Raw genomic sequence first — 18,866 nt, forward strand, 5'->3', positions numbered from 1 at the left:
TGTGTGTGAAAGTATTCTAAACTATCCTTCACTCAGAAATCTGTATGTTTGTGTGTGTGAAAGTATTCTAAACTATCCTTCACTCAGTAATCTGTATGTTTGTGTGTGAAAGTATTCTAAACTATCCTTCACTCAGTAATCTGTATGTTTGTGTGTGTGAAAGTATTCAAAACGATCCTTCTTCACTCAGTAATCTGTATGTTTGTGTGTGAAAGTATTCTAAACTATCCTTCTTCACTCAGTAATCTGTATGTTTGTGTGTCTGAAAGTATTCTAAACTATCCTTCACTCAGTAATCTGTATGTTTGTGTGTGTGAAAGTATTCTAAACTATCCTTCACTCAGAAATCTGTATGTTTGTGTGTGTGAAAGTATTCTAAACTATCCTTCTTCACTCAGTAATCTGTATGTTTGTGTGTGAAAGTATTCTAAACTATCCTTCACTCAGAAATCTGTATGTTTGTGTGTGTGAAAGTATTCTAAACTATCCTTCACTCAGTAATCTGTATGTTTGTGTGTGTGAAAGTATTCTAAACTATCCTTCTACACTCAGTAATCTGTATGTTTGTGTGTGTGAAAGTATTCTAAACTATCCTTCACTCAGTAATCTGTATGTTTGTGTGTGTGAAAGTATTCTAAACTATCCTTCTTCACTCAGTAGTCTATATGTTTGTGTGTGTGAAAGTATTCTAAACTATCCTTCACTCAGTAATCTGTATGTTTGTGTGTGGAAGTATTCTAAACTAACCTTCTTCACTCAGTAATCTGTATGTTTGTGTGTGTGAAAGTATTCTAAACTATCCTTCACTCAGTAATCTGTATGTTTGTGTGTGTGAAAGTATTCTAAACTATCCTTCACTCAGTAATCTGTATGTTTGTGTGTGTGAAAGTATTCTAAACTATCCTTCTTCACTCAGTAATCTGTATGTTTGTGTGTGTGAAAGTATTCTAAACTATCCTTCACTCAGTAATCTGTATGTTTGTGTGTGTGAAAGTATTCTAAACTATCCTTCACTCAGTAATCTGTATGTTTGTGTGTGTGAAAGTATTCTAAACTATCCTTCTTCACTCAGTAATCTGTATGTTTGCATGTGTGAAAGTATTCTAAACTATCCTTCACTCAGAAATCTGTATGTTTGTGTGTGTGAAAGTATTCTAAACTATCCTTCACTCAGTAATCTGTATGTTTGTGTGTGAAAGTATTCTAAACTATCCTTCACTCAGAAATCTGTATGTTTGTGTGTGTGAAAGTATTCTAAACTATCCTTCACTCAGTAATCTGTATGTTTGTGTGTGAAAGTATTCTAAACTATCCTTCACTCAGAAATCTGTATGTTTGTGTGTGTGAAAGTATTCTAAACTATCCTTCTTCACTCAGTATTCTGTATGTTTGTGTGTGAAAGTATTCTAAACTATCCTTCTTCACTCAGAAATCTGTATGTTTGTGTGTGTGAAAGTATTCTAAACTATCCTTCTTCACTCAGTAATCTGTATGTTTGTGTGTGTGAAAGTATTCTAAACTAACCTTCTTCACTCAGTAATCTGTATGTTTGTGTGTGTGAAAGTATTCTAAACTATCCTTCTTCACTCAGTAATCTGTATGTTTGTGTGTGTGAAAGTATTCTAAACTATCCTTCTTCACTCAGTAATCTGTATGTTTGTGTGTGTGAAAGTATTCTAAACTATCCTTCTTCACTCAGTAATCTGTATGTTTGTCTGTGTGAAAGTATTCTAAACTATCCTTCACTCAGAAATCTGTATGTTTGTGTGTGTGAAAGTATTCTAAACTATCCTTCTTCACTCAGTAATCTGTATGTTTGTGTGTGAAAGTATTCTAAACTATCCTTCTTCACTCAGAAATCTGTATGTTTGTGTGTGTGAAAGTATTCTAAACTATCCTTCACTCAGAAATCTGTATGTTTGTGTGTGTGAAAGTATTCTAAACTATCCTTCACTCAGTAATCTGTATGTTTGTGTGTGAAAGTATTCTAAACTATCCTTCACTCAGAAATCTGTATGTTTGTGTGTGTGAAAGTATTCTAAACTATCCTTCTTCACTCAGTAATCTGTATGTTTGTGTGTGAAAGTATTCTAAACTATCCTTCTTCACTCAGAAATCTGTATGTTTGTGTGTGTGAAAGTATTCTAAACTATCCTTCTTCACTCAGTAATCTGTATGTTTGTGTGTGTGAAAGTATTCTAAACTATCCTTCTTCACTCAGTAATCTGTATGTTTGTGTGTGAAATTATTCTAAACTATCCTTCACTCAGAAATCTGTATGTTTGTGTGTGTGAAAGTATTCTAAACTATCCTTCTTCACTCAGTAATCTGTATGTTTGTGTGTGAAAGTATTCTAAACTATCCTTCTTCACTCAGAAATCTGTATGTTTGTGTGTGTGAAAGTATTCTAAACTATCCTTCTTCACTCAGTAATCTGTATGTTTGTGTGTGTGAAAGTATTCTAAACTATCCTTCACTCAGAAATCTGTATGTTTGTGTGTGTGAAAGTATTCTAAACTATCCTTCTTCACTCAGTAATCTGTATGTTTGTGTGTGAAAGTATTCTAAACTATCCTTCTTCACTCAGAAATCTGTATGTTTGTGTGTGTGAAAGTATTCTAAACTATCCTTCTTCACTCAGTAATCTGTATGTTTGTGTGTGTGAAAGTATTCTAAACTATCCTTCTTCACTCAGTAATCTGTATGTTTGTGTGTGTGAAAGTATTCTAAACTATCCTTCTACACTCAGTAATCTGTATGTTTGTGTGTGTGAAAGTATTCTAAACTATCCTTCACTCAGTAATCTGTATGTTTGTGTGTGTGAAAGTATTCTAAACTATCCTTCACTCAGTAATCTGTATGTTTGTGTGTGAAAGTATTCTAAACTATCCTTCACTCAGTAATCTGTATGTTTGTGTGTGAAAGTATTCTAAACTATCCTTCACTCAGAAATCTGTATGTTTGTGTGTGTGAAAGTATTCTAAACTATCCTTCTTCACTCAGTAATCTGTATGTTTGTGTGTGTGAAAGTATTCTAAACTATCCTTCTACACTCAGTAATCTGTATGTTTGTGTGTGTGAAAGTATTCTAAACTATCCTTCACTCAGTAATCTGTATGTTTGTGTGTGTGAAAGTATTCTAAACTATCCTTCACTCAGTAATCTGTATGTTTGTGCGTGAAAGTATTCTAAACTATCCTTCACTCAGTAATCTGTATGTTTGTGTGTGAAAGCATTCTAAACTATCCTTCACTCAGTAATCTGTATGTTTGTGTGTGAAAGTATTCTAAACTATCCTTCTACACTCAGTAATCTGTATGTTTGTGTGTGTGAAAGTATTCTAAACTATCCTTCTTCACTCAGTAATCTGTATGTTTGTGTGTGTGAAAGTATTCTAAACTAACCTTCTTCACTCAGTAATCTGTATGTTTGTGTGTGAAAGTATTCTAAACTATCCTTCACTCAGTAATCTGTATGTTTGTGTGTGTGAAAGTATTCTAAACTAATCTTCTTCACTCAGTAATCTGTATGTTTGTGTGTGAAAGTATTCTAAACTATCCTTCACTCAGTAATCTGTATGTTTGTGTGTGTGAAAGTATTCTAAACTAATCTTCTTCACTCAGTAATCTGTATGTTTGTGTGTGAAAGTATTCTAAACGTTCCTTCACTCAGTAATCTGTATGTTTGTGTGTGTGAAAGTATTCTAAACTAATCTTCTTCACTCAGTAATCTGTATGTTTGTGTGTGAAAGTATTCTAAACTATCCTTCACTCAGTAATCTGTATGTTTGTGTGTGTGAAAGTATTCTAAACTATCCTTCACTCAGTAATCTGTATGTTTGTGTGTGAAAGTATTCTAAACTATCCTTCTTCACTCAGTAATCTGTATGTTTGTGTGTGTGAAAGTATTCTAAACTATCCTTCACTCAGAAATCTGTATGTTTGTGTGTGTGAAAGTATTCTAAACTATCCTTCACTCAGAAATCTGTATGTTTGTGTGTGTGAAAGTATTCTAAACTATCCTTCTTCACTCAGAAATCTGTATGTTTGTGTGTGTGAAAGTATTCTAAACTATCCTTCTTCACTCAGTAATCTGTATGTTTGTGTGTGTGAAAGTATTCTAAACTATCCTTCTTCACTCAGTAATCTGTATGTTTGTGTGTGAAAGTATTCTAAACTATCCTTCACTCAGAAATCTGTATGTTTGTGTGTGTGAAAGTATTCTAAACTATCCTTCTTCACTCAGTAATCTGTATGTTTGTGTGTGAAAGTATTCTAAACTATCCTTCTTCACTCAGAAATCTGTATGTTTGTGTGTGTGAAAGTATTCTAAACTATCCTTCTTCACTCAGTAATCTGTATGTTTGTGTGTGTGAAAGTATTCTAACCTATCCTTCACTCAGAAATCTGTATGTTTGTGTGTGTGAAAGTATTCTAAACTATCCTTCTTCACTCAGTAATCTGTATGTTTGTGTGTGAAAGTATTCTAAACTATCCTTCTTCACTCAGAAATCTGTATGTTTGTGTGTGTGAAAGTATTCTAAACTATCCTTCTTCACTCAGTAATCTGTATGTTTGTGTGTGTGAAAGTATTCTAAACTATCCTTCTTCACTCAGTAATCTGTATGTTTGTGTGTGTGAAAGTATTCTAAACTATCCTTCTACACTCAGTAATCTGTATGTTTGTGTGTGTGAAAGTATTCTAAACTATCCTTCACTCAGTAATCTGTATGTTTGTGTGTGTGAAAGTATTCTAAACTATCCTTCACTCAGTAATCTGTATGTTTGTGTGTGAAAGTATTCTAAACTATCCTTCACTCAGTAATCTGTATGTTTGTGTGTGAAAGTATTCTAAACTATCCTTCACTCAGAAATCTGTATGTTTGTGTGTGTGAAAGTATTCTAAACTATCCTTCTTCACTCAGTAATCTGTATGTTTGTGTGTGTGAAAGTATTCTAAACTATCCTTCTACACTCAGTAATCTGTATGTTTGTGTGTGTGAAAGTATTCTAAACTATCCTTCACTCAGTAATCTGTATGTTTGTGTGTGTGAAAGTATTCTAAACTATCCTTCACTCAGTAATCTGTATGTTTGTGCGTGAAAGTATTCTAAACTATCCTTCACTCAGTAATCTGTATGTTTGTGTGTGAAAGTATTCTAAACTATCCTTCACTCTGTAATCTGTATGTTTGTGTGTGAAAGTATTCTAAACTATCCTTCTACACTCAGTAATCTGTATGTTTGTGTGTGTGAAAGTATTCTAAACTATCCTTCTTCACTCAGTAATCTGTATGTTTGTGTGTGTGAAAGTATTCTAAACTAACCTTCTTCACTCAGTAATCTGTATGTTTGTGTGTGTGAAAGTATTCTAAACTATCCTTCTTCACTCAGTAATCTGTATGTTTGTGTGTGAAAGTATTCTAAACTATCCTTCACTCAGTAATCTGTATGTTTGTGTGTGTGAAAGTATTCTAAACTAATCTTCTTCACTCAGTAATCTGTATGTTTGTGTGTGAAAGTATTCTAAACTATCCTTCACTCAGTAATCTGTATGTTTGTGTGTGTGAAAGTATTCTAAACTAATCTTCTTCACTCAGTAATCTGTATGTTTGTGTGTGAAAGTATTCTAAACGTTCCTTCACTCAGTAATCTGTATGTTTGTGTGTGTGAAAGTATTCTAAACTAATCTTCTTCACTCAGTAATCTGTATGTTTGTGTGTGAAAGTATTCTAAACTATCCTTCACTCAGTAATCTGTATGTTTGTGTGTGTGAAAGTATTCTAAACTATCCTTCACTCAGTAATCTGTATGTTTGTGTGTGAAAGTATTCTAAACTATCCTTCTTCACTCAGTAATCTGTATGTTTGTGTGTGTGAAAGTATTCTAAACTATCCTTCACTCAGAAATCTGTATGTTTGTGTGTGTGAAAGTATTCTAAACTATCCTTCACTCAGAAATCTGTATGTTTGTGTGTGTGAAAGTATTCTAAACTATCCTTCACTCAGTAATCTGTATGTTTGTGTGTGAAAGTATTCTAAACTATCCTTCACTCAGTAATCTGTATGTTTGTGTGTGAAAGTATTCTAAACTCTCCTTCTACACTCAGTAATCTGTATGTTTGTGTGTGAAAGTATTCTAAACTATCCTTCACTCAGTAATCTGTATGTTTGTGTGTGAAAGTATTCTAAACTCTCCTTCTACACTCAGTAATCTGTATGTTTGTGTGTGAAAGTATTCTAAACTATCCTTCACTCAGTAATCTGTATGTTTGTGTGTGAAAGTATTCTAAACTCTCCTTCTACACTCAGTAAGCTGTATGTTTGTGTGTGTGAAAGTATTCTAAACTATCCTTCACTCATGAAACTGTATGTTTGTGTGTGTGAAAGTATTCTAAACTATCCTTCTTCACTCAGTAATCTGTATGTTTGTGTGTGTGAAAGTATTCTAAACTAACCTTCTTCACTCAGTAATCTGTATGTTTGTGTGTGAAAGTATTCTAAACTATCCTTCACTCAGTAATCTGTATGTTTGTGTGTGTGAAAGTATTCTAAACTAATCTTCTTCACTCAGTAATCTGTATGTTTGTGTGTGAAAGTATTCTAAACTATCCTTCACTCAGTAATCTGTATGTTTGTGTGTGTGAAAGTATTCTAAACTAATCTTCTTCACTCAGTAATCTGTATGTTTGTGTGTGAAAGTATTCTAAACTATCCTTCACTCAGTAATCTGTATGTTTGTGTGTGTGAAAGTATTCTAAACTATCCTTCTTCACTCAGTAATCTGTATGTTTGTGTGTGTGAAAGTATTCTAAACTATCCTTCTTCACTCAGTAATCTGTATGTTTGTGTGTGTGAAAGTATTCTAAACTATCCTTCTTCACTCAGTAATCTGTATGTTTGTGTGTGTGAAAGTATTCTAAACTATCCTTCACTCAGAAATCTGTATGTTTGTGTGTGTGAAAGTATTCTAAACTATCCTTCTTCACTCAGTAATCTGTATGTTTGTGTGTGTGCAAGTATTCTAAACTATCCTTCACTCAGAAATCTGTATGTTTGTGTGTGTGAAAGTATTCTAAACTATCCTTCTACACTCAGTAATCTGTATGTTTGTGTGTCCCCACGGCACAGGCCCGCCCGCGATCGGGCCTACCGATCCGCGGGCGGGCCTGTGCTGCGGGGGCACTCTTTTCCCTCTGCCTCGGCCACAGGCTGCCCCCCACAGCCTGCCCCCCGACCCTTCGCGCACACTTCCCGCTGGCAGCGACCGGGGTGAACGGCGCCGTCAAGACTCTGTCGTATCCACACGGACGCTCAGCCCATCCGGGCCGGAAAATTCTGCGCCAAACGCACAGGCGCAAATGGCACCGATACTCCTCACCTCAGAGAATCGCACGCCGGCGTCGGGGCGTCGTGGCGGCCCAGCACGGGGCTTGGAGAATCGCCCCCGCAGAGTTTACCCACAGTTGTGTGCTTAAATCCCACAATATACAACAGCAAGTTTGAATTTTCATAAGATAAACAGCAGTTTATCCCATTGTCATGGTTGGGAATAGTTAATAAGGTTTCGTGAATTGGTTGACTAACTGACGTTTGTGTTCTCTAATACATCAAAGATCACACAGATAAAGAAGGGCTGCTAGATTGGAAAAAGTAACTAATGAATCGCTACCTCACATGGCGTCACAACACAGGAGTTTCACTGCTTAACCTCATTCTGAGATACAATTCAAGGGGCGGGGTTCTCCGCCCCGCCGGTTGCCGAATTCTCCGGCACCGGATATTCGGCAGGGGCGGGAATCGCGCCGCGAACGTCGGCGGGGCCCCCCCCCCCGGCGATTCTCCGTCCCGTGATGGGCTGAAGTCCCGCTGCTGGAATACCTGTCCCGCCAGCGAGAATCAAACAACCTCCCCTACCGGCGGGACTAGGCGGTGCGGGTGGGCTCCGGAGTCCTGGTGGGGGTGGGGGGTGGCGCGGGGCGATCTGGCCCCCCGGGGGGTGCCCCCACGGTGGCCTGGCCCGCGATCGGCGCCTACCGATCCGCGGGCGGGCCTGTGCCGTGGGGGCACTCTTTTTCCCTCTGCCTCGGCCACAGCCTTCACCATGGCCGACGCGTAAGAGACACCCCCCCTGCGCATGCGCGGGGATGACGTCAGCAGCTGCTGACGCTCCCGCACATGTGCGGACTTCTGCCGGCCGGCGAAGTCCTTTCGGCTCCGGCTGGCGTGGCGCCAAAGGCCTTTCCCGGCGACCGGCGGCACGGTAACCACTCCGGCGCGGGCCTAGCCCCTCAAGGTGAGGGCTTGGCCCCTAAAGGTGCGGAGAAATCTGCACCTTTGGGGTGGCCCGACGCCAGAGTGTTTCCCGCCACTCCATCCCGCCGGGACCCCCGCCCCGCCAGGTAGGGGAGAATCCCGGCCCAGAGCTTCCTTTTCACAAATGAATTTTTGAGAGCATTTGAACAAATGCTCACATCTTGCAATATGCTACACTTCCTCCCCATTTGAAAAACAACTGACACATTAGAATGTAAAATCGTACATGTACATAAGGGACCAGAATAAACAGGACTAAACCAGTATCTCAATGCTTCAAATTTAATAGTTTGAGTTGCATATTTGTGAATACAATCACAACTAAAATATATGATTGATATTTCCAGAGTAATTTAGATTTAAAAAAAATGTTTTTCCTCAACAAAACTATCAGAATTTGACATTCTTTCAATTAACCTATCCGGCTTCTTTCTCTCTCTGTCTGTGTATGTTCATGGTTTTTCATTAGCTTGCCTCTGCTCTCCCATTTCTGTGTGTCAAACCTAAACTTTGACTTTGACTCCCATTTCCACTTGATGGTTGGGACTATTAAATTGCTTGGCTTGTCTTGATCAATGACCCTGACTCACTTTGTACGAGCAGAGGATACTGTAATGTTGGCAAACTTTCACTTTCTTCCTGACTTTCACTTTGGACCTTTGGAGGAATGTAGTTTCTTAGCAGTTTCTCCCTTTGTAGAATTTCCTCTTTCAAGCAAATTATCTATTTGATACTGATTAATGCTCACACCAGTCTTCACCAGATATGTAAATGCTCCTCGTTTCTTTACAACAGCTCCAATCATAGAATTGTAGAATTTAAAGTGCAAAAGAAGGCCATTCGGCCCATCGAATCTGCACCAGCTCTTGGAAAGAACACCCTACTTAAGCCCATGTCTCCACCCTATCCCCGTAACCCAGTAACCCCACCTGAATGTTTTGGACACTAACGGCAATTTATCAAATGTAATGTGAGAAATGGGTGCTTAAGAAATGGGTGCTGAAGAAATGTACCTTGAAGAAATGGGTGTTTATCAGTGATGTCAAAGTGTGGGTGGAGCTGGGCTGTCTGTCAGCTTTTTACTTTCGTTTTTGAGCACGCTGCAGGGTGTGTTTTAGTTTTGTTTTCAGTGTTGGAGTTGAAGCCAGACCAAGCAGGTGTACTGCTGTTCTCTCTGCCATCAAAAGACTATCTCTTGATCATTTGGTGAATTCAGAATTATAAATGTTCTCAGTAGTAAATGCAAACCTAATGTGCTTCTGTTGAAAGGTATTTTTTCTGACTTCTGGATGTTGTTTGGGAAGTTATAAAGGATTCCTTAGTGTTGTATTCTTTGGGGGTTGTATTTGAATTAATGTTGCTAAGATGTTCACTGTATGTTTTAAAACGGTTAACTTGAGTTCATAGAATAAACATTATTTTTCTTTTAAAAAGTACTTTTCCATTTCTGCTGTACCACACCTGTAGAGTGGGTCGTGTGCTCCCCATACCACAATCTATTTAAAGTTGTGGTCAGGGGAACTCCATGATACACTTTGGAATTCTCTAAACCCTGGCCCATAAGCCCATAACAAATTAGGGGCTCGTCCGGGATAAAAGTCTATCTATTGGATTGGCTTAGTGAACTTAAAGACAGTGAGTGGTGAGCATATTGTGGTTGCTTTTCAGGTGTGCTATTCTTGTTTAAATAGGGAGTGTGTTGTGGACAATGGCTCTTTCAGAGGCTCAGAGGTTTTTGGGGGTGGAGACGGTAACACGCAGTACCTTACGGGCAGATTTGGCAAAAACATTGCAGTTACCATTACCTGACAAAATGCGAAAAGATGAGGTCATTATGGCAGTGGCTAAGCATTTAAAGTTACCTGAGATACAGTTTGACTCATTAGGAATGGCAAAAATTCAGTTGCAAATTAAACAAATGGAACATGAGAAAGAATTAAAGCAGCTGGAATATGAAAGAGATAGAGAGGAAAAAGAAAGAGAGAGAGAAAGTGATAGAGAGGAAAAAGAAAGAGAGAGAGAGGAAAAAGAAAAGGAGAAAGCAGAAAGGAGAAAAGAAAGAATAGCCCTCGCAGAACAAAACGAAAGAGAAAGGGAGATACAGATCAGGGAAAAAGATAAAGAGAGAGAGTTTGAACTTCAGAAAATGGCCACAAAACATGACAGTCAGTTAAAATTGGCAGACGTAAAGGGAAACAGTTGGATGATAGTGATGATGAGAAAGAGCGTCAAAGTCGAAGGCTTGGTGGGAATCTATTTAAATATGTCCAAACATTGCCAAGGTTTGACGAGAATGAGGTAGAAGACTTTTTCATTTCATTTGAGAAGGTGGTTAAACAAATGAAATGGCCACGGGACATGTGGGTATTACTGATTCAAACAAAGCTGGTAGGTAGGGCTAGTGAAGTGTTTGCATCACTACCGGAGGAGGTATCTGGGACGTATGAGGAGGTGAAAAAATCCATCTCAGGTGCATATGAACTCATGTCTAAAGCCTACAGACAAAGGTTTAGAAATTTAAGGAAAGAATTTGGTCAAACATACATGGAGTTTGAAAGGCTCAAACAGAGTAATTTTGATAGGTGGGTAAGCGCTTTGAAAATAGATCAAACGTATGAAGCTCTCAGAGAAATTATACTTTTGGAGGAGTTTAAAAATTCAATTCCTGATGTAGCGAGAATTCATGTGGAAGAGCAGAGGGTTAAAACTGCGAGATTAGCAGCAGAAATGGGAGGTGATTATGAATGGGCTGGTTTACCACAGGGCTAAAGAACTGGCTTTTAAAGCAGACCAACGTAGGCTAGCAGCCCACGGTTTAATTCCTGTACCAGTCTCCCCGAACAGGCGCCAGAATGTGGCGACTAGGGGCTTTTCACAGTAACTTCATTTGAAGCCTAATTGTGACAATAAGTGATTTTCATTTCATGTCATTTCATTTCAATTAGTTCATAAATCAAAGCTTGGTTTCCAACAGCAGTTTCAACCTGTGAGGGATAGAAACTGGGGACATGAGAAATACTCAAGTGGTAAAGGCACAGGTGATCTGATGGGAGATAATAAGGAGAGTGTACCTCAGATTAAAAAAGAAATCCAGGAGGGTGGAAGAGACATGAAAAATTTCAAATTATTCCACGGTAATAAACTAGGCCATGTAAAGTCACAGTGTTGGGGGTTGAAGAAAAGCACTGGGAAGACTGATGTGGTAAAACAGGATAAGACAGTGGGGTTTGTTAAAGTGGTAAAGGAAAGCCCCAAGTGAAGCGAAGGAGGTGCAAAAGATTGTACAGCCTGATCAAGAGGTAATTGTTGAGAAGGTGCCAGATCTCTTTAAAGAATTTACTTGTGTGGGTAAAGTTTACTCATGTGTATCAGGAGGAGCAGGTAAAGAAGTCAGAATTTTGAAGAGATACGGAAGCTAGTCAATCTTTAATGGTATGAGATGAGGGGGGCGATTCTCTGAGCCCCCCACTGGGCCAGAGAATCGCCGTAACCGCGCCACGACCCCCCGACGCCGGCTTGCGATTCTCCGAGGTGCGGAGGATCGGCGCCATTTGCGCCGGCGCGTTTGACGTGGTGCCGACCGTGGGGCGCTGGAATCGGCGGGGCCGCCGATTCTCAGGCCCGGATAGGCCGAGCAGCTGCGCGGATACGACAGAGTCCCGCCGGCGCTGTTCACCCCTGGTCGCTGCCGCGGGAACTCTGCGTGAAGGGCCGGGGGGGCGGCCTGTGGGGTGGCCTGTGGGGCAGGGAAAAGTGATCCTTCACCAGGGGGGGCCACCGATGGGATCTGGTCCGCGATCGGGGCCCACCGATCAATGGGCCAGCCTCTCCCCCCCCTCCCCGGGCCTACTTTGTTGGGCGGCCGGACCCTGAACACGGATGCCATGTTGAATCAGGTAGAAGTCCCCCGCGCATGCTCAGGTTGGCGCGGCCCAACTGCGCATGCGCGGGTTGGCGTGGCGCCCATTTGGCGCCAGGGAGAGAGGCTGGAGCGGCGTGAACTGCTCCAGCGCCATGCTGGCCCCCTGTGGAGGACAGAATCGGTCGTCCCCCGTGCCCGTTTCCCGCCGTCGTGAATTGCGACGGTGTTCACGACGGCGCAAACACTTGGGGTCCATTTTGGAGAATCGCCCCCGAAGAGTTATGTAGTTTGGGGAGAATGTTGCCAGAAAAGGTGGTAATATGTGGAATTCATGGTGAGAGGAGTAGTATTCAATTATATAAGGTGAGGTTGGAATGTCCAGTGAAGAGTGGTGAAGTGGTAGGAGGAGTAATAGAGAAACTATCTTGTCCAGGAATACAGTTTATCTTGGGTAATGATATAGCTGGATCGCAGGTGGGAGTGATGCCTACTGTGGTTGATAAGCCAGTGGAAAATAAGACAACTGTAGTGTTGAAGGACTAGTATCCTGGGATTTTTCTGGATTGTGTAGTAGCAAGGTCGCAAAGTCACAGGTTAAGACAAGAGGAGAAATCAAAGAGTGAAGATGAAGTTGAAGTGGCACTTATCAGAAACGATTTTTAATCAGATGGTTGAAAAAGAACAAGAACAGGTGGAGAGTGAGGCGGATATTTTTAGTTCAGGAAAATTGGCGGAGTTACAACAGAACGATATAGAAATAAAACGGCTGTATCAGAAAGCATATACGGAAGAGGAATCTGAGTGTATACCAGTGTTATTACCGTAAAAGTGATGTCTTGATGGGAAAATGGAGACCTTTACATATGCAGGCGGATGAAAAGTGGGCAGAAGTTCATCAAGTAGTATTGCTGGTAGGGTATAGAAAGGAGGTGTTGCGAATTGTACATGAGGTACCATTTGGGAATAAGGAAAACTCAAGCTAAAATACGAAAACATTTTTATTGGCCTGGACTACATAAAGATGTAGTTACATTTTGTCAATCATGTCACACATGTCAAGTGATAGAGAAACCTCAAGCAGTGATAAAACCAGCGCTCTTAATACCCATTCCAGCATTTGAGGAACCTTTCACAAGGGTCCTAATTGATTGCGTAGGACCGCTTCCTAAAATGAAAAGTGGGAATTAATGTCTTTTGACGATAATGGATGTGTCTACTAGGTTTCCAGAGGCCATTCCAGTACTTAATATTACAGCTAAAAAGATTGTGGAGGAGTTACTTAAATTCTTTACTAGATATGGACTACCCACAGAAATACAATTGGATCAAGGATCAAATTTTACCTCCAGGTTATTCAAAGAAGTTATGGATAGCTTAGGAATAAAACAATTTAAATGAACTGTGTACCATCCAGAATTGCAGGGAACGGTAGAAAGGTGGCATCAGACATTAAATACAATGTTGAGGGTTTATTGTCACAATTATACAGAGGATTGGGATAAAGGAATTCCATTCGTACTGTTTGCAATTAGGGATGCACCTAATGAGTCAGCCAAATGTAGTCCTTTTGAACTAATTTTTGGTCATGAGGTAAGAGGACCACTTCAATTGATTAAGGAAAAATTGGTGAGTGTGGACTATAGAAGGGTTAATGCAGTTACAAGAACGGACTCTTATTCTATCCCACATTTGGAGGATTGCATTGAGAAATTAGGACAATCCGCTTTTATTTCCAAACTGGATTTACTTAAAGGTTACTGGCGGTACCTTTATCCGAAAGGGCGAAGGAGATTTCAGCTTTTGTGACTCCGGATGGTATATACCAATTCAAAGTTATGCCATTTGGCATGAAAAACGCCCCAGCCACATTTCAGTGGTTAACTAACAATGTCGTATCAGGATTACCCAATTGTGCGGTATACATCGACAATCTGGTAATTTTCAGCCAGACATGGAAAGAACATTTAAAACATCTGATGGAGTTATTCGATCGACTTCAGGAGGCGGGTTTGGTGATAAACCTAGCCAATCGTGAATTTGGGAAAGCCCAAGTCACTTTCCTTGGCCATACAATCGGACAGGGTCGAATGGTCACATGGGATTTGAAACCAACAGTTATTGAGGAGTTTCCAATACCCTCAAGACAAAGGGAAATAATGCGATTTCTTGGCATGAGTGGATTTGATCGAACATTTGTGCAAAGGTTTTGTAGCGTGATTGCTCCACTGATGGACTTGAAGAAACGTCGAAAATTTCAATGGACAGCGGACTTTCAACAGGCATTTAACTGCCTGAAAGCTGTGATGACCAATGCTTCTGTGTTGGAGAATTACAAGAGACTCTGTGATCCGATTGAACGAAAGTATCTGACTTCAAAGAGAAATGCCGAGGCGTAGAGAAATGGACGGATCGTGCAGAGACCTTCTTGTTCAAAGAGACTGTCAATCACGACGGATTTCAGTTGGAGGAAGAAGAACAAAAAGGACTATATTATTGTACCTGTTTACGTGTGTTTTTTTTTTGGAATGTGTGCATTCCTTGAAGGATGGTGAAAAGATGAAAAATGAAACCATCTTGGGGTTGATGGTTAATTTTTTTTCTTGGGGGGAGGTGTCACGTGCGAGTACCTTTAAACCCGGGCCCATTTCACATGGCCAATCCACCTAACCTGCACATCTTTGGACTGTGGGAGGAAATCATAGCACCGGAGGAAACGCACACAGACACAGGGAGAACGTACAGATTCCGCACAGACATTGGCCCAAGCCGGGAATCGAACCTGGGACCCTGGAGCTGTGAAGCAACTGTGCTAACCATTGTGCTGCAATACAATTAACGCTAACTTGTATAACGGACAACCTGTTGTAGGCTGCGGGGTTGTTATGAACAGAAAATTGTCTAGCCTGCATTGAGGATAAACATGGAAATTACTGTCTAGATTGTCACCCAAGTAAATCCTTCTGCAAAGACCTCCTCACAATCTGAACACTTCTTTCTGCAGCATCATTTGATACTGGGTGAAATGATAGTGTTCTTTCTCAGAAATATTTCAGACTCCCTTGATGTAAACTGTGGACCATCATCTGACACCAACACTTCCAGAAACTCGAATTGCAAACCAACTTCTCAAAACCTCAGTAGTTTTAACACTTGTGGTATTGGGCATAAACTCAACATTTAACCACTTGTTATAGCTGTCGACAAAGTACATGTTCCCTTCTACTTCAAAAATATTGATGTTTCCTTGTTGCCATGATTATATTTTACCATGGAATGAAAGGAATCTTGGTTGGACCATTTCTTTTTCTGAGACACAGTGTGCAACATTTCAACTTTTTAATTGCCAATTCTTTCTGATCTATTCAGTCTTTACCTTAAACATTTACTCCTTACATCTCTAGCACACAGTGTTAGCAATGTGCACCATCTACACGTTGTGCTGCAGCAACTCACCAAGACCCCTTTGACAGCTCCTTCCAAACCCATGACCTATAAGACCTAGAAAAACAATGGAAACAGACCCACGGGAACACCACCAGCTGCAAATTTCCTACCACGTCACACATCAACCTGACTTGAAACTATGGGCGGGATTCTCTAAAAATGGGGCTATGTCCCCACGCCGGCGTGAAACCGGCGCTAACGACTCTGGCGTCAACGGCCCCCGAAAATGAGGAATTCTCAGCTTTCTAGAGGGCTAGGTTGCCGCCGGAGTCGTCCCTGCAGCTTCAGCTGGCGGGGAACGGCCCGTGCGAGTCCGTGCATGCGCGGAACGGCCAGCCTATTCCCGAGCATGCGCGGAAAGGCTGGCGTATTTCTGCGCATGCACGGGGGTACCCTTCTCTGCGACGGGCCTGGCCAATATGGCGGAGCCCTACAGGGACCCAGCGTGGAGTAAAGTAGGCCCCCACGGAACCAGCCCGCCTGCCGATCGGTAGGCCCCGATCGCGGGCCAGGCCACCATGGGGGCCCCCCCTCGGTGTTGGATCCCCTCGCCCCCCCCCCTCCAGGACGGCCCCCCCACACTCACCTTCCAGGTCCCACCGTGTGGGAGGCAAGTAATTCACACCGGCGGTACTGAGCCAAACACGTCAGCCACTCGGCCCATCAGGGCCCGGAGAATCGCAGGGGGGTGCGGGGCGCTGTCAACGGCTCCCGACCGGCGTGGCGGTGATCCCGCCGGCGCCCGAAAAACGGCGTCGGAGAATCCCAGCTTATATCTCTGCTGCTGGGTTAAAATCCTGGAACTCCCTTCTGTGGGTGTATCTGCCTCACAGGGATTGCAGCAGTTAAAGAAGGTAGCCCACCACCACCTTCTTCATTTGGAGTCAGCTGTAAATTAATAACTGACTCTGCGGTCTCAATTTCAAAAAGAATTTTTAACATACCACTTCTCTTTCAAATTCTGAAACTTCTCTCATTTCCCAGTACTTCCCTGTATATAACACAAATGGGCTTTGCCCCCTTATTTGCATCGTCACAATTGACAAAACCATACCTCAAGAAATCATCTTTATACTTCTTTGTTCCGAGTAGCTTAACAAGCGGCCTTGGAACTCTTAACACTAGCACTGTTCTGTCTGCTTTGGACTCTCCTGTGCAGCTCGCTCCAGCAGATTCTGTTGTGAGATCCTCTCCAATAGGTAAACTGCCTATTTGAGTCTCTGGCCATCTCTTACTTTAAAGAAAAACATTGGTCTTCACAGTTCACTTGCATTTCTTGCCAGCAGCTGCAAAATCGAAGCATGCCCCTGGACAGTGCTTCACGTCAGTTCTACATGTAGGCCATGTGACCTACTCTCTGCTGCCACTTCTGGCCAGAAGACTCCACGCAGTCTAGTCTGTATCACCATTTAAAAGGCGACAGTGGCCGCAATTCTTCATGTAAACACTGGTAGCGCCTGTTCGGCAGTCATCCCGCGATTGGGACCACCGCGGGAACTGCGGGGTGATCGTTTTGCGACCCTCCGAGCAACTGCATGCGACCCATCCACGGGTCGCGATTCTGAGTTTGAAAAACCCTGGTCTATGAGATAGCTGGTCAGGGAAATGATTCATGGTTGTTTGTTTACAAAAGATTATGCTCTATTAAGGGATGAAACTTTTTTTTATAGTTTATTTCTTTCTAGTGTCAGTGACCGGTTTCTGAATCAGTATTAGCTTGTCACAGGTTTCATTTTTATACCTGCATTCAAAACAATTCCAATTCGTATTGCATCGTTCCTGAGGATTATTGACTAGATATTGGGTGAGTGGCTATGGAGGACACCTGGGACGGTGGGGGGGAGGGGCGGGGCAGTTGTGCGTGGTGCGGCATAGTGATCTGAGAGGCATGAGGTGGCATGGGCATCTGAGGTGGTACCGGGAAGTGAGGAGTGGGTTTAATAGGCCTTTGAAGGATGTAGGGAATTGAGGTAGAACCAGCCTCCTCTGCAACTGCGCTCCTCACACACTCCACTGCAACTCATCCAAACCCTGTGTGACAACACAAAGTTCCCAGGTACAGTCCGTCATGAGTTGGGTGTGCATTTTGGAAGTTGGGAAAGGGCCCGACTCGTATTTCACATGCCCAGCATAAAACTTCTGGTTTCAAGGAGATGGAATTAAATTAGGACCAAAGAAGTCATGTGAGGTGTTTTAATAATAATAATCTTTATTGTCACAAGTGGGCTTACATTAGCACTGCAATGAAATTACTGCGAAAAGCCTCTAGTCGCCACATTCCGGCGCCTGTTCGGGTACACGGAGGGAGAATTCAGAATGTCCAAATTACCTAACAGCATGTCTTTCGGGACTTGTGGGAGGAAACCGGAGCACTCGGAGGAAACCCACGCAGACACGGGGAGAACGTGCAGACTCCACACAGGCAGTGACCCAAACCGGGAATCAAACCTGGGACCCTGGAACTATGAAGCAACAGTGCTACCCACTGTGCTATCGGAGTAAAATTCTCTTAACCTTTTGGTAGAAATCAGATCACATTGTTGAAGTGAGTCAAGTTTCACACAGTTCTAGATGTTCAGGACAGAGTACAAGTTTTTCTCAACATTCCTAATTTCCTGTTTGCAGGCAGCACTGGAAGAACAGCAGCTTTTACAGGGTGATGGCGTGTACAATGCTCACTTTGGAGATAGCATTGGATCTCTGGGTGACATTGATGATGATGGGTTTCCAGGTCAGTGCTTCCTGATACATTCATAAATCAACATTACTAAAGCTTATCAAAGTGTATTAATTATCATCTTATTTTGTAAAATCATTTTACCAGCTCTTTGCCTGCTCCCTTTATTCACCATCTTCATTGTGTTCTAATTTTAAAATAGTATTAAACCATTGCTTACAAGTCTTGGTGCTGCAGGATTTACTACGGAGTTTATTTAGTGTCAGTAATGGCGCGATTTAACGGAAATGATACAGAGTCCTGTGTTGAGTGCGTTTAGCTGAGTGTTTCCCGACTTGCAGCGTCGAGAGCTACCCCGCTATTAAACAGGACTCAACTTCACTTCTGGGCGTTGGCGAGGAATGCCCCGCCGAGGCCGCATTTAGTTCCATTTGCTACGCCAATGAGCTTCGCTCACCAGCGCAGGAAGAGATCGAAGATCTCTGAAACCCCCATCGTGGCCGCTGGACACCCCAATTCACTAATAAGGGATAATCGAACCCCCACACCCCAACTCAAAAGGGCAGGGCA

At 41.8% G+C, this 18,866-nt stretch overlaps 1 protein-coding gene across 1 annotated transcript in view; it reads left to right on the top strand.

Moving 5' to 3' along the window:
• Nucleotides 1-18,866, top strand: part of itga9 (integrin, alpha 9) — a 936,771-nt gene that overhangs the window by 198,520 nt on the left and 719,385 nt on the right. Inside the window, exon 10 of the mRNA XM_072467362.1 lies at nt 18,245-18,350. Coding sequence (XP_072323463.1) covers nt 18,245-18,350 — 106 coding nt within the window. The remainder of the gene's footprint in view (nt 1-18,244; nt 18,351-18,866) is intronic.

This window comes from Scyliorhinus torazame, chromosome 11 (genome assembly GCF_047496885.1).
Source record: "Scyliorhinus torazame isolate Kashiwa2021f chromosome 11, sScyTor2.1, whole genome shotgun sequence".
Lineage (NCBI taxonomy): Eukaryota > Metazoa > Chordata > Chondrichthyes > Carcharhiniformes > Scyliorhinidae > Scyliorhinus > Scyliorhinus torazame.